This window comes from Pituophis catenifer, unplaced genomic scaffold, assembly GCF_029215685.1.
Source record: "Pituophis catenifer annectens isolate HBS135680 unplaced genomic scaffold, rPitCat1.0.hap2 SCAF_3, whole genome shotgun sequence".
Classification (NCBI taxonomy): Eukaryota; Metazoa; Chordata; class Lepidosauria; order Squamata; family Colubridae; genus Pituophis; species Pituophis catenifer.
In genome coordinates, this window is record NW_027256883.1 from 67,349,302 (window position 1) to 67,363,361 (window position 14,060).

Genomic DNA, 14,060 nt, shown 5'->3' on the forward strand with positions numbered 1-14,060 from the left:
TAACACTTTCAACAGTGATGCTTTAGCTGGTGGCTTTATATGATGTTTGTTGAATGCTGCTATTGGTCTCATTCGACATTGAGTATGGATTGGACATTCCATACTCAACTGAGTATAGATTGGACATTCCTACTGCATACATATATATTGTTCTGTAATACAGACAGATTTAGAGCTTATGTATCAACAGGTTTGGAGATAGATAGATTAGCCTAAAAGTAAATGACTGGTTTAAACTTCATAACTGAGCAAAGATTAAAATTCTTATCCTACATTTGCCTGTGGTAAGAGGGTGATTGTCTCCTTTTACAACTAAGTGGATTTTTAAAAAACATTAATTTATATTATAAAATGTTTGTCAACTTTAGATGAAATATGAAAATGTTTAACTGTTCAAATAAGAGTTACCATATCTGGGCTGGAAAGATCTGGTGGTCTGTGGATATCAGTGGAAAACAAGAGATTTGTGCATCTGTTGCCACCTTGTAACATGAAATTCTGCAATTCTATGACAATACTCTAAGGCGGAATGAGACAGCTTACCGCAGCCAACTCGCCACAGCCAACTCACCACAGCCAATTTGCTATGGCCAACTTACCATGGCCAACTTGCCATGGCCAACCCTCACAGGATAACTCACTGCAGGACAATTTAACAATTCAACAATTTGGCATCCTTTCTTTAATGACTCTATTCCACTACTTCTTTGATATTGGTGTAACTCTTGTCCTGTGGCAAATTGTCCCGTGGTGAGTTGGCAAATTGTCCCGTGGTGAGTTGGCCATGGTGAGTTGTCATAGACCCTCTAAGGTATGGTTTAAGATACTTGCTAAGTTCACATATCAGTTTAATAGTGTGATTTGTTCAGTTTTGGCTTAATATGATGTGGGGAATGCAACCATTCTGATTTGTTAAAAAACAATGTTTCATGGATAAATCTTGTTCAGCAAATTTGTATCTTATTTAGCAAATCATGGTTAAGACTAATTACAGTATCACAGTAATATGGTACAATATTACAATATGTAAATGTGAGCCCTGTGAAGTTACACTAATGAGATAATTAATATTGATGATAGATTTATTGTTAGACAATAACTCTTATGTCATCTTTGGATTTGGGAGATGTTGAAAGACTACTGAGAACTGAGCAATTAAAAAAAATCTTCACTAATATTATAGGATGGAGTAAATGTAATGAGGAAAACAGACAAGATAGTTTCCGATTACCAAATTAATTCTGAATCAAACCTACTTCTCCACTGCCTAAAATAAATGCCATAATTTTTGTTCCGCATTTTCTTGAAAAATTCAAAAATGAGATTTCAAAAGTTAGGTGTGTTGTTTTATTTTAGAATAAATCTTTTTAATAATTATGTATTGGTAGTTGAGGTGTTTGCTTGTGTTTGAGTTTCTAGGTTATTTTATGCAAGTTCCTCAACTGTAAAACTAGAATACTTGATTTATATTTCAACATGGTTCATTTTGTTTGACCTTTGGTTAAACATTACTTTTTTAAAGTCAAGCTTCCTCTTTTATTGCTTTCCTGAAATTAATGGCCGCAATGCATAAAAGCAAAAAGGAATGCTTCTCTATTGCTTCCAAATCTATATATGGCAGAGTTGTGATATAGCAAGGTTGCAATTTATGCAGTTGGATTATAAATACAATAGGCTATAAACAGGCTATACCAGAAAACATGTATTCTGGTCTGGATCATTCACTGTCTCATCAAATGTAGAGCAATTCTTCTGCTTAATCATACAGATATTTTTTAATATATCTTCTATATTATTGGCTGTGTTTATTCCATACACAACTCTGCATTCTCTGGATATGCATGATTCCAAAGTTTTTTAATTTCATAGACTAATGTTCTCCAAACTTGGTTACTGTCCAGGTTTTCAAACTTCTTTCAGACTTGTCAACAGTAGGCATGTAGGCTGAAGAATTCTGGAAGCTGAAATCGATACGTGTAGATATAATGACCAAGGTGGGGAAAACTGCCATTGTTCTAGGCCTCCAGTCTGTCAATATATGTACCTGGAAGCGTGTGTGTATTTAGCGTAAAGGTAACAAACCTATTTTCTCTAGGAGAAAAAGGCCCAGGGAATATAAGGAAACCTCCAATATACAGTATCATGTGGCCATTAGGATTAGTTTTTTCTTCCCTATGTACTTATATCATCCATGTGGGATATTTATTGTTACGTTGCAAGAGGCTCACAATCCACATAAGCAATTGCAAACTGCTGAGTGAACTGCTGTTTTTGTCAGTTGATTTGGGGAGTTAAAAGTGCAAGTCCACCTCCCCTCTCTATTGGGAGAAATTCTATTTGAAGAGCAACGGTTGAAACAAGCTTAATTTCACCTTTGTATAGATTTGGGTAGGAGGATGAATTAAGAGCTATACTGGTGGATATATTGAAGCTTAATCAGAAATTCTTATCTGTCTTTCTCTTCCCATTTTATGACTATTAAAGAAATACCGTAATGAGATTCAAATCTTATTTATATTAATCCCATAAACTAGGAAATGTAAATTCAGTGAGCTAATATGTTTGTATTAATCAGCACTACTGAAAGAAGAGAATTGTAGAACAATCTAAATCAGTGTTGCCAATTTCTCACATATTATTCAGTTATATCATTTTTAACCAAGCTGGATGTTGAGGAACAAACATCACTTACAGAATTTTTTAATTAAAATAATATTAAAATATAATCATATTTTTCTTGTTATGTTATTTACAGATCATTAGTTTCAAAGTAAAATGAGTGAATGGGTCAGGTGCTTAATTAGATTATAAAACAGGTTTTATTAATACAAATGCCCATGAAATAATAATTTGACTTGTAATCATGAGTATGTACTATAATAACTAATAATTAGTTAAATGATCTGTCCAGAAATATATTTCTATGTTTCTAACAGTAAGTAGTGTTTGCAGTGTACCTAGTTAATAAAAGTATATGGGGGAAACATATGAGACTTTATTTATATAGCCTGGGATTTTTACCTTAGATACTAACGTTAAATTATCCTCTAAATCTTGATCTCAGAAACAAGTCTCCGTGCAGCCCAAGCACCACATTGTGGTTGTCCCCTTTCCTTCCACTCACTTCAGGATTATTGCATATTGGTTGGAATGTGTAATATTCTATGAGAACATTATAGTAAGTACAAAACAAGATAGATGTACATATGATATTTGCAGTTTAGCTGCAAAGTGGAATTTTTAAAATAGTTTTAGGATCAAATTAATACAAACCAAGAATAGATAACTGTTATAAACATGTACCGGTATTTAGTTATGTATTTATTTACATCCTGCCTTTATTGTTTTCATAAATGAAGACAGCAAACATACCTCCTCCTTTCTCCTATTTTCCCCACAAATAACTGGGAGGTGAGTTGGGCTGAGAATGACTGGCCTAAAGTCATCCAGCCGGCTTTCATACCAAAGACAGGATGAGAACTCATAGTTTCCTGATTTCTAGCCTGATATCTGATCACTAGATCAAACTGACTATTGTGTGCGAAGCATTGAGCACTCTAAATCATGATATAAACATTAAATACCTTTGTTAATTTTGTTATATGTGGTATATTTTCAGTTGTATATGTTACTGTAAAGTGAGAGTGCTTTTTTACTGACTGATGATTGTAATTCATATTCATAGCCAGTTGTTGTTCTATCTAGCCATGAATAATGGGCAGAGAGAATGCCCTTCCATTTTTATAATCAGCTTCATTGAGCTTAGTGGAATTTACTTCTATGTAGATATAACAAACAATATGTGTTAATTTTAGGTCTTGAACCAGTTTCTCTTTTATTAGCTGAGATTACCCTTATTTTTGGTCTATCCAGACTTTACCAATGATTGAGAAGAGACATAGCAGCCTGATCTTTAATAAAAGGCTGACCTTTCTTACATCCTTTCTTTTCAGGCTGTTTCTATTACTTAATGTTCTTTTGAATCAGGATATACAAAACATTTGTGCAAAGCAGGGGTGAAATTCAGCAGGTTCTGACAGGTTCTGGAGAACCAGTAGCAGAAATTTTGAGTAGTTCAGAGATCCGGCAAATACCACCTCTGGCTGGCCCCAGAGTGGGGTGGGAATGGGGATTTTGCAGTACCCTTCCCCTGCCACACTCACCAAGCCACGCCCACAGAACCGTTAGTAAAAAAAAATGGATTTCACCACTGGCAGTAACCCCCACTGATCCTTAAGGCCCAATCTCCTAAATAAGGTCTGATACCCAGCTATCTACAAGGCAGCACCCTAACAACCAGAGTCCCCTGAATAATTATAGTCCCTTCCCTATCCCATTGCTGAAGTATGGGTAATGCTACAATTGGGACCTGGATGGGCACATTTTGGAGAGGGGCACATACACACACATGTGCCCAGCCAAGTCTGAGTAATGCATACCAAGTCAGCCTTCTTATCCAATATTAGGTCACAATCTGGTACTGAGTAATAACACCGGGAAACCCTGAACCTCCTAAAGTTTAACACCTTGGTATTCAGGACAGATACAAGGGATGATATGAGTGCACCAGAAATATATTCATAAATATACTCATAAGCATACTACGCCGTGACTCCCAGCTTATTTCCTCAGCCCATCACCATTACAATGTTCCTGTCTACCTCTACTCCCTATATAGCATTGTGTATGCCATCTCTTTTCCAGGACCCAGGGTTGAGTATCCATATATTCAACCCTCTTCTAGTAGGCTGATTAAGTGCCAGAATCTGACCAGCACCCTAAACCCAAAACCACCTGGCTCCTTCCCTCTCCTAGTCTCATCCATGCCACTCTCTAGCTCCCTTTCTTCACCAGGAAAGGCAGAGGCAGTCATGTTACTACTCCACTGCTAGTACTTGTATTGCTGCAATCACTTTAATCTCCTCTCACTTCCAGTAAATAACACCAGCTCTGCTGGCAGTCCCAGCCATTCAGCTCAATCAAAATACCATCTAGAAGCAGCATTATACCAATGAGCTACTGCTCAGAGTCTCTGCAGTTCCAAAACTCTGTGAAATCAGAAAAAAAAAACCCATGCTTGCCTTCTCAGGAAACCTTCTACACCATTATAAAACCTTCCAAACTGTAGCATAGATAAACTTACATGCACAGTCCCAGTAATCATGATAGAAAATTTAAAATATATATATGCTGCATTTGATTCTCTGGCTAACCTTTGGACTGGAACAAAACTATACTCAGTTCTGATATCAAGTTCTTGGGTTTGTCTACATGGAACCTCAGCAATTGAAATAAACTCATTTGCTTTTCCTGAACTTTCTCATTTCCGCACTGTGGTGAGATTTATAACTGCCATAAAGAAGTCTGGTCTGACTCTGACCTCTATTTGTAACTACTGGCGCAAGACAGGGTGGTTCTGAAAAAGGATTTTTTTTAATCACTTTAATTAAGACTCTAATTTATGTTTAGCATGCTTGAAATCTTGTGATAGCATATTTATTGTACTGTGCTTCCTTTTTGAATTTTGAGACTGAACTGTTCACTGGAAATACTAATAATGAAGCTAAGGCTTAAATGTTTTGGAAACATGATGTGAAGACAGGAGACAATGGGGGAAATGATTATTTTAAAAATAATGGAAGGCAAGAATATTGATGACAAAGTGGTTAAATAAATAATAAATGACATAAGTAAGAGTTTATAGGAATTTACAGAAACAGATACTGGCAGACAATCCTAGCAAAATTCCTAGGCGACACACTTGAAAAGTAACCAAATGAACATATTATATTAGGGGAAATATTGTTAGTTTTAAGAACTAGTTTGTAAAGACATTTGGGTAGAAATCAGCAGGTTATGTATTTTAGTCCTACTGTAGGCAGAAAGCCAGCTGGGTGATTTTGGGTCAGTCTCTCTCTTAGTCATAGAAAAAAGGCAAGGGGAAATTACTGCTGAAAAGAAAAAGGAAAGAAGTTAAAATAGATTCAAGGGTACAAAAAAAGGCAATTTTGATTCTGTTTGTGTAGTTTGTAATTGTTGTGCAGCCAGACATGAACAAGCATCAGTCAAAGTTCTGCAAAAACCACTTCTAGCCAAAGCAGCATCTTGCCTTTTTAATGCTGAGCCTGGTACACCCCAAAATAACAGAACTGGTCTTTTGGAGGGATTGTGGAGAGGGTTTTTTTTGTTTTTTATAGCTCCTTCTACATCATGAGAATCCTAAGGACATTTGCAAGAAGCACACTATATTAAGTATTAAAAGATAATACTTTTAATAATATTGCATTGTGTGTTGTGGGAAAGCAAAAAAATATGCATAAGCAGATGATTATTCTCATTAATGGTTCATTAAGAGATCATCTTGGAGTATTTTATATATCTGACAACATCTTGGAGCGAAATCATGAGCACATTCATTATCAGCTGGTGAAATGATAGGAACTTGGCTTCAATTTCAGCCAAGTTTCAATTCTTACAAAACCACCGACATTCTCTGCTTTGGGATTGTAAGGTGTTCTGTCAGTGGACAGCCAAATAGAGTTTGTTGTATATGACATGTAATTGGATTGAGTTAGGAAATCTGTGGGGAAAAAATCTAATTTGAAGAGAGGTCTGTTACAGGGCAGGGGTGGCACAGAGGACATCACCAGGTTATTTAAATTTGTGCTGTGATCTTATTTATATTCAGGATCTATCCAATAGATGGATATATATCTCTTCCTGAGATTCATATCATTGAAGGAGTTCTGTGTTTGTGATTTTAAAAAATCACAACTGGTCTTTTAAAAAAAAAAGTTGTTCTGTTGCTTGTGTGAAATAATTGATGCTACTACTTTGACAATGTTTAAAGAATGAGGCCTTTTGATAGCAGTAAATGGGGTCTAATATTACAGTTCCAAGAAATCAATGTTTAGTACAAATTATGTAACATATCTCCTGAAAGTATGTACTTTTGGAGTTTCAAATGAAAACGCTGGAATATGGTCATATTGAATGTAGCCTTCCACCTCTAACAGTTTACAGTACCTAACTAATAGAGTGTGATTTCCCCCCCTACCATTTATGTATATTTGAAAGGAACAAGAACCTTGAGGTGCACTTTTTGAAAAATGATATGCCACACATGTATTTTGTATTTGGCTATGATAAAAAAATCGTAAGAAAGAAATATGAATTCTAGAAGGTGTTTGAAATACAATTTGCTAGCAAAATCATATAAATTCAAAATGCTAGCAAGCATTATGCTGTGGTAAAATAAAAATAATCTATATATCATCACAATGATATCATTATTATATTAAGATATTTAAATTTAGTGGCTGGAGCAATGGGGTTGTACAGTGAGGCAGAATTCACAGTTGTGGTTGATTGGTTCTGCATGAGGTAAATTGTGCTGTGATTGGTTGCTGTGAGTATGGAAGGGGAGTTTCCCTTTTCCCCCGCCTTTTTCTTTTGGGTGCCCTGTGTGCTCGATAATTTACCTCATAATGCTCCTGTTTGCCTGACTATCTTGTTTGCTGTATATATAGACGTAAAATATATTTCTTTATATAAAACTACAAGTTCGTGTCAGTGTCTCTGACTTCATTTGGACACCTGCTGCACAATTCCCTGACATATTAGTATCACCATCATTTAAAATTTACATTTGAAAGTTGTTGACTAATAAAAATACTCCGTCCTTCTGCTTCATGGCTGTCATTCTTCTCATTGGTTTCCAGATCTTCCAAAAAGCATATTTGTTGTACATACTTGTTTTCTTGAAGCTCTTTATTGGATGTTTGCTTTTTAAAGCAGGTTTCTGGATTTTTTTTTAGTTGGTTACAGTAGTTATTTTTGGTTTATTGATTAAATGTACATTCCATCATACTCTCAATGACTCTCAGTGGTTTACATTATACATTACAACAACTCAAACATCCTCAGTACGTTTAAAACAAATATTGACTTCATAAGAACCCCAGTAAAGACAGAAAAGTATGTTGACACTGATTTTAAGATATTGCAAATCGAATTCTACATCTTTTGTTTTAGTCCCTGCCTTCTAACTGCATTTGTGTTTCCTCTGTTTTTCCATAGGCCAAGGCTGCAAGCACAAAGAAAGTTTGCTCAGTCTCAGCCAAACAGTCCCAGCACAACTCCAATAAAGATAGTTGAGCCATTATTGCCCCCTCCAGCTACACAGATCTCTGACCTCTCCAAAAGGAAGCCTAAGACAGAAGATTTCCTTACGTTTCTCTGCCTTCGAGGTAAGACGTTTTTCTCCATCTTGCCACCTAAATCAAGAGACAGATTCAGACTTTGAAGGTTTCCAAATGTTATGAATTCATTAACATATATTCTACTTGATGGTTTTAGTGATTATTTATTTAATTATTAGGATTATATCCTGCCTTTCCTTTAGGAGCTCAAAGTCCTATACAAAGCACTTCCTCCAGTTTTTTCCTACTATACAACTATGTTGGGTGGTACCCTGAAAAGGATAGAACTCTATGCAAGACAGGTCTCAAATAAAGCAAAGTCCCAGGTTATTAGATTGAAACAAATGCACCTTTCTGACCTCTTGCCTGAACCCATAGAGGCTGCATCTTTCTACATGCTCATTTTTGCCTTATGTTCAGGCAAATGTCTGAATTGAGGCTCTTGGACACAGTGTAAATTATGGTTAATTTGAAATCTGTCAGACCAGCAGCAACTGTCTTATTCATAAATAAATCTCTTATGCATGTTTCTGTGTTAGTTTATTTCTGCTGACAGTTCTATAAATGGCTTGTAAGCTTCAAATAGAATATTTTGAGTTCTCACTATCTAAGCATTAGGCCAGGATTTGTTCTGTAAAGAAGACATAGCTATTAAACATCGAGATCCTTCTTCCCAAATAGTTATAGCTATCATTATTTAAGTAGTTAAGTACAAACATGCCCACTGTCACTTTATTAACTGGAAATATTCTCTGTACTGAAACAAGAAGTGCTTTATGGATTAAAGAAATTGGTGCAATCATATATATACTTTGAATACATGTTCTAACTTTGGTTTGTTAGTTATTCTTTAATTTATCTTTATATGAACTGTGTATTTTTAATTATTATTTATCTCAGTATAATGTAGAAAACAAGTTTTATTTGGAGAACAGAACCTTTGCCCTACATTACATTGAATTCAAGAAGTTTTGACATTTGCAGTTTCTTCAGAACATCATCTCTTTTTGTCACAAACAAATTGATTTAGAAAAGAAGAGATGCGGAGAGGAAATAATCCATATAAGGAAATAGGAAGGAAGGTATTTGCAGGACATAAAGAACTGCAAGAAAATCTCATCCTTCCACCTCCACCCACATCTTGGATTGTAACATTATACTTCCACATAATGAGTTTTCTGGAAATAACTGTTGGAAACTCCCCCAAACTTCCGTCCAACCTTTTCAATTTCTTTCACTTATAAGTACAGTTACTGTGTATATGTCACACATACAGCTATTTTTCTTAGAGGGGGAAAAAACGATTGTGAGAGATTTGAGTATAGGCATGCAGTTCTCTGTTAGCTTGCCCATTTTAAATCCTTCCTCTCCTCCCTGGCATTTTTTTCCTATTGTGTTCCAAATGTATGTGTTTAAGGTAATCGTATGTTTAGAATGCTTTGTGGGAAAACAATGGGTGGTGAAAAGAATGATACTAGGTTTTGTTTAGTCTGCCTATTTTTTTGCTTCGCTTCAGTGTTCAAAAGTCTAGTGGGTTCCAGAGGTTCCAAGGATATGAGTTAGTTTCAGCCTTAGTAACCAGCAGATGTGCTTCCCAGGAATATTTATTAACATGGAAGGATCAAAAAAAAGTCAAGATGCCGACTGGGATGTCATCATGGGATCAAAGCCCCAATTATTTTTACATGCATTGCGACTTTGATTGTGTTTTTCTATTGTTGTGACTTAGATGAAGTTCAGAGCACATTTTATGACCAATTCATGCAAAACTCCACGTAATCCCAAGGGGTTCACATACTTTTTCTTGCAACTGTATATATGCATTACCTTCATTCTGACATGTTAATTATAATTATAGAAGATTCCCAGAGGTTTTAGAGTGTTTGACATTAGTGAGAAATATGGCCAATGAAAACTGCACTGTTTATTTTTTTCCTATGCCAAGACTTTGCATCCAGTTACAAAAATAGCATCCTGTCTCTTCCTAACAGAAAGAAAGACACTGCTCCTTTATAGGTTTCTGTTAAATAATGATAGTTATTAAACTCTCATTCACATTTAGCAATCAGCAGATCTAAATGATGCTCCTGACATACTCACTAAATGTAGTTAAACAAATCAGTGTTTTAAAGAAACGTAGGCATAGGACATATTTTAATATTTAACTAATCATAACATCAACCACAGTAATCACATGAGGGATGCTTATCTTTTACTACAGAATAAAAACTTTCAAAATGTCTTAGAACAAATGTATTGATTTCATAATTATATGGATGAATTCTTAAACTAGCATTGTTGGTATTATCATGAAACCTTTCAAGCACTTAAGTTTTACAGTGAAAATCAAGCATACTTGGTATGATGCTTTTTACTTCAACTGTGATTAGAGAAATTGCATATGTAACTTTAATACATTTTCTGAAAAACAAGGTTTTTAACATGAATTTAGTTAATAATTAACATTTGAATATACTTTGTTACTGAAAAGTATTGGATATTTGTTTTACCACATTATTCTTTTGTGTGTTTTTGCTACTGTACTTAATTGAGTAACTTCATATCAGGTTTAGTTCCATAGCAGAACTGAGCCTAAATGAACATAAAGTCTGCAGGTTCAGCTTTTCTTGCACATGTAGTATAATAGGAACTAAGAAAATATAAATGTTTTTAAGGGCAGTTCTCACTATATTGCAAGGATAGCAAAGATTATAGATGAATAAGAATGAGTGTGATGGCTCAGAGGAGACATTCTGTATAGTTGGGACTTTCCCCCTCATCTGCTCAACCTGGTCTGTATATCTAACAGCGAGAGAGGAAAACTCTTCTGTGCTATGGTGGCACAGTAGTTAGAATGCAGTATTGCAGGTTAATTCTGCCCCCAGCCAGGATTTCGGTCCTGACTAGCTCAAGGTTGACTTAGTATTCCATCCTTCAGAGATAGTTAAAATATCTTCACTGTGAGTTGTATTGTGTTTGGGGGACGGGGGGGTGGAGTGCACTGAGGGAGCTCAGCCAATCTCATTGCACATATGTTGTGCACTGACAATAAAGATTTGAATTGAATTGAAATGAAATTGTTGGGGGCAATATGCTGACATTGTAAACTATTCAGAGAGTGCTGTAAAGCACTATGGAGCAGTATATAATTCTCCAGCGCGCTGCTTGGAGAATCCAAAGCGTGGGTAATGTTCACATTGAGCTTGTCAGAGACTGAGTGTATCACTTTAAATTTTCTGCCTCGGTTCCACCCCTTCTGCTCGACTGATGTCAGTTTAGTTCACTCAGTCGAGTGGAAGAGACTGAACTTCGGTTTGCTCTGGCAATTCTCATCGTTTCTTGTCTACCCACGTTTTGGATTTTTCCTCCCTTCCATCATTTTCTTCCATTTATTTACTTCTGGACTGTCTTTGATTGGCTTGACCTCGGACTTGTTTGACTTTGGCAACGGTTGGTGAGTCCCCCCCTGGGCCTCAGCCTGCCTTGGGCCATCCTGGCTTCCTAGCCTCCCTTCTGGATAATTTATTCTTCAACGTTCCCCTTTGAGCTCTAATTTGCCGACCAGCGCGTCCTTGGTAATCAGCGCTAATTGACAGATTTGCAGCTTCTGAGCAAGCTACCGGCCGGAGCACGCTCAGAGGCTTGTGTTTCAGACCGCCTAGCTTGAAACCCTGTGGCCTTGCTGGCGAGTCTTGCGGCTTAGCTGATTACGATTCTGGGCTTCCTGGGCGGAATCGTTCCAGCGACTGCCGGATTGTGCCCTTATTTGTTTCGGAGGCCGATCGACCCCCCGTGGCATCGCCCCGACAGACCTGCCTTGCCGCTCATCCCGTCTGTGCTGCCACTCCGCTGAGGAGCTTTTTCCCGCCCGCCGCCATTTTGGATCCCTTTCAAACAGCGAAATTTTCCGTCAGCGGTTGAAATTTCAGCGCGTAAATTCAAAGGCTCTGGGATAGTGCTTTAGCCCTTTCTGGCGCTGTGTGCTCTCCGTGAGCTTCAGATCACCTTGCAGACGGTATTTCGGCTTCGTCCTTCAGATAGCCCCTATCTTTCCTGGGTGTTCCTAGCGCATGCGCAGAAGCCTTTCAAGTCTAGATCGGTTCAATTGCCTTCCAGCACCTCTCCAGACACCCTTCGGAGACCTCTATTACTTCGTATATCTTGCCGGTTCAGCGCTTCGCTTAGTGACTGCTGTCTCATAGTTACGTCTACATCACAGTGACATCAAGGATTCTCTACCCTAGGATCCCTGCTGCGCCAAATATATTTTCTTGTTCGGCGATTCACTTAGTGACATTCGTCTCACACTTATAACCAAATAATAATAATAATAAAAAAAAAACCAACTAATAAATTACCTGGATTCCATTGCGTCATCCACTATGGCGGATCCCGTGCTGTCATCCGACCTCGAACTTTCTGACGGCCCAAACGTCACCGTCCACATTCCTGCCAAGAAAAAGACCAAGTCGCAGTCACGGGCCTCGCGTGTGGCTTCTGCTCCTCCGTCTTCTTCGGCCCATCCCACCTCCACCGGCCTTTCTTCGACACGTAAGGATGAGCAATGTCGACATCGCGCCCTAGAGCGCCAATTTAGTTTGGCTCAACAAAAGGCCTTGGCCGTTGCTCCGCAACCACCAATAGAATCGGAGCCTGCTTCCGCTACGGAGTTTTCCGTTCGGCCTACTGCCTCGCCCAGTGCTGTTTTCGTTCCTGCTCAGCCCGAGGCGGGGCCCAGGTCTCGTTCCTCCTCAAGCCGGCCCGCACCCTCAGCTACTTACACACCTACTGCGGCTGGCCTGCGACAAGGTGAGGGTTCCCGCCCTGACCCACCTTTGGACATCCAGTCCATCGTAGCTGCCACGATATCCAACTTGATGGCCTCGGGCACCTGGACTCCTGCTGCCTCCCAGGGTTCTCAGCCCTTTCACCAGACTTCGGCTACTACTTATGCCGGCCGCTACTTTGACTATGAAGGTTATCAAGATTCCGCTCATAGCGAGGAATCCAACTGGGAGGACGATTACCATAGAGACTCAGAATTTTCGGAGGACGAGGGCCTCTTACCGGACAAACCTCCGCTGACAAGGCTCTTTCGTCCGGCCTTGTTCAAGTCCTTGCTACACAAGGCAAAGGTTTCCACAAATTTGGCGGACCCTCCTGACCAACAAGCCGCGTCTTCATCCTCCCTCCCTTCTGATGGCCTGTTTCAGGTTCAGGCAGAATCTCAGGATGCTATTCCCTGCCCTCAGTTATTTACGGAGGTCATTCAAAGGCCATGAAGCTTACCTGTTTCCTTGCCAGCCCCAAATGGCCTAGACAAAAATTTGTATTGTTCAGCGCCTAACTTACAGGAAATGCTGACTCTACCTTCTGTGGACGCCCCCGTGGCTCAGCTAACAGCGTCGTCTGTCCTGACTAGTGATGTGGCGGACGGCTTATGCTCTGAAGATAGACGGGCGGAGATCCTACTACAAAAAAACCATCAGGCGGCTGCTTGGGCGATCAGGGCAGCGACAGCGTCGTCTTTCTTCAACCGCGCCTCCCTCATCTGGCTACGCCAGTTGCAGGACCGCTCCCCCAGGATGACAAGCACTTGCATCAGGATATTAATAAACTGGTCGCAGCGGCAGAATACTCTGCGGATACATCCCTGGATGCGGCCAAGTTCGCCTCATGCTCCCTCGCCGCCACTGCCTCCTCCTGTGGTTACGGCACTGTAAGGCAGACAACAAGTCTAAATGGCAGCTGGCTTCTGTCCCATTCAAAGGGACGAAGCTGTTTGGGGACGCGCTTGATCCCATCCTCGTTGAGGATAAGGACAAGCGGAAGGCGATGCCGACTTCCTTCAGACGAGCA

General features: G+C 38.8%; 1 protein-coding gene across 2 annotated transcripts in view; it reads left to right on the forward strand.

Annotated features, from left to right (window-relative positions):
• JARID2 (jumonji and AT-rich interaction domain containing 2) overlaps nucleotides 1–14,060 on the forward strand; it is a 255,478-nt gene that overhangs the window by 185,530 nt on the left and 55,888 nt on the right. For both annotated transcript variants that reach the window (XM_070940676.1, XM_070940677.1), the window contains exon 4: nucleotides 8,080–8,249. In XM_070940676.1, coding sequence (XP_070796777.1) covers nucleotides 8,080–8,249 — 170 coding nt within the window. The remainder of the gene's footprint in view (nucleotides 1–8,079; nucleotides 8,250–14,060) is intronic.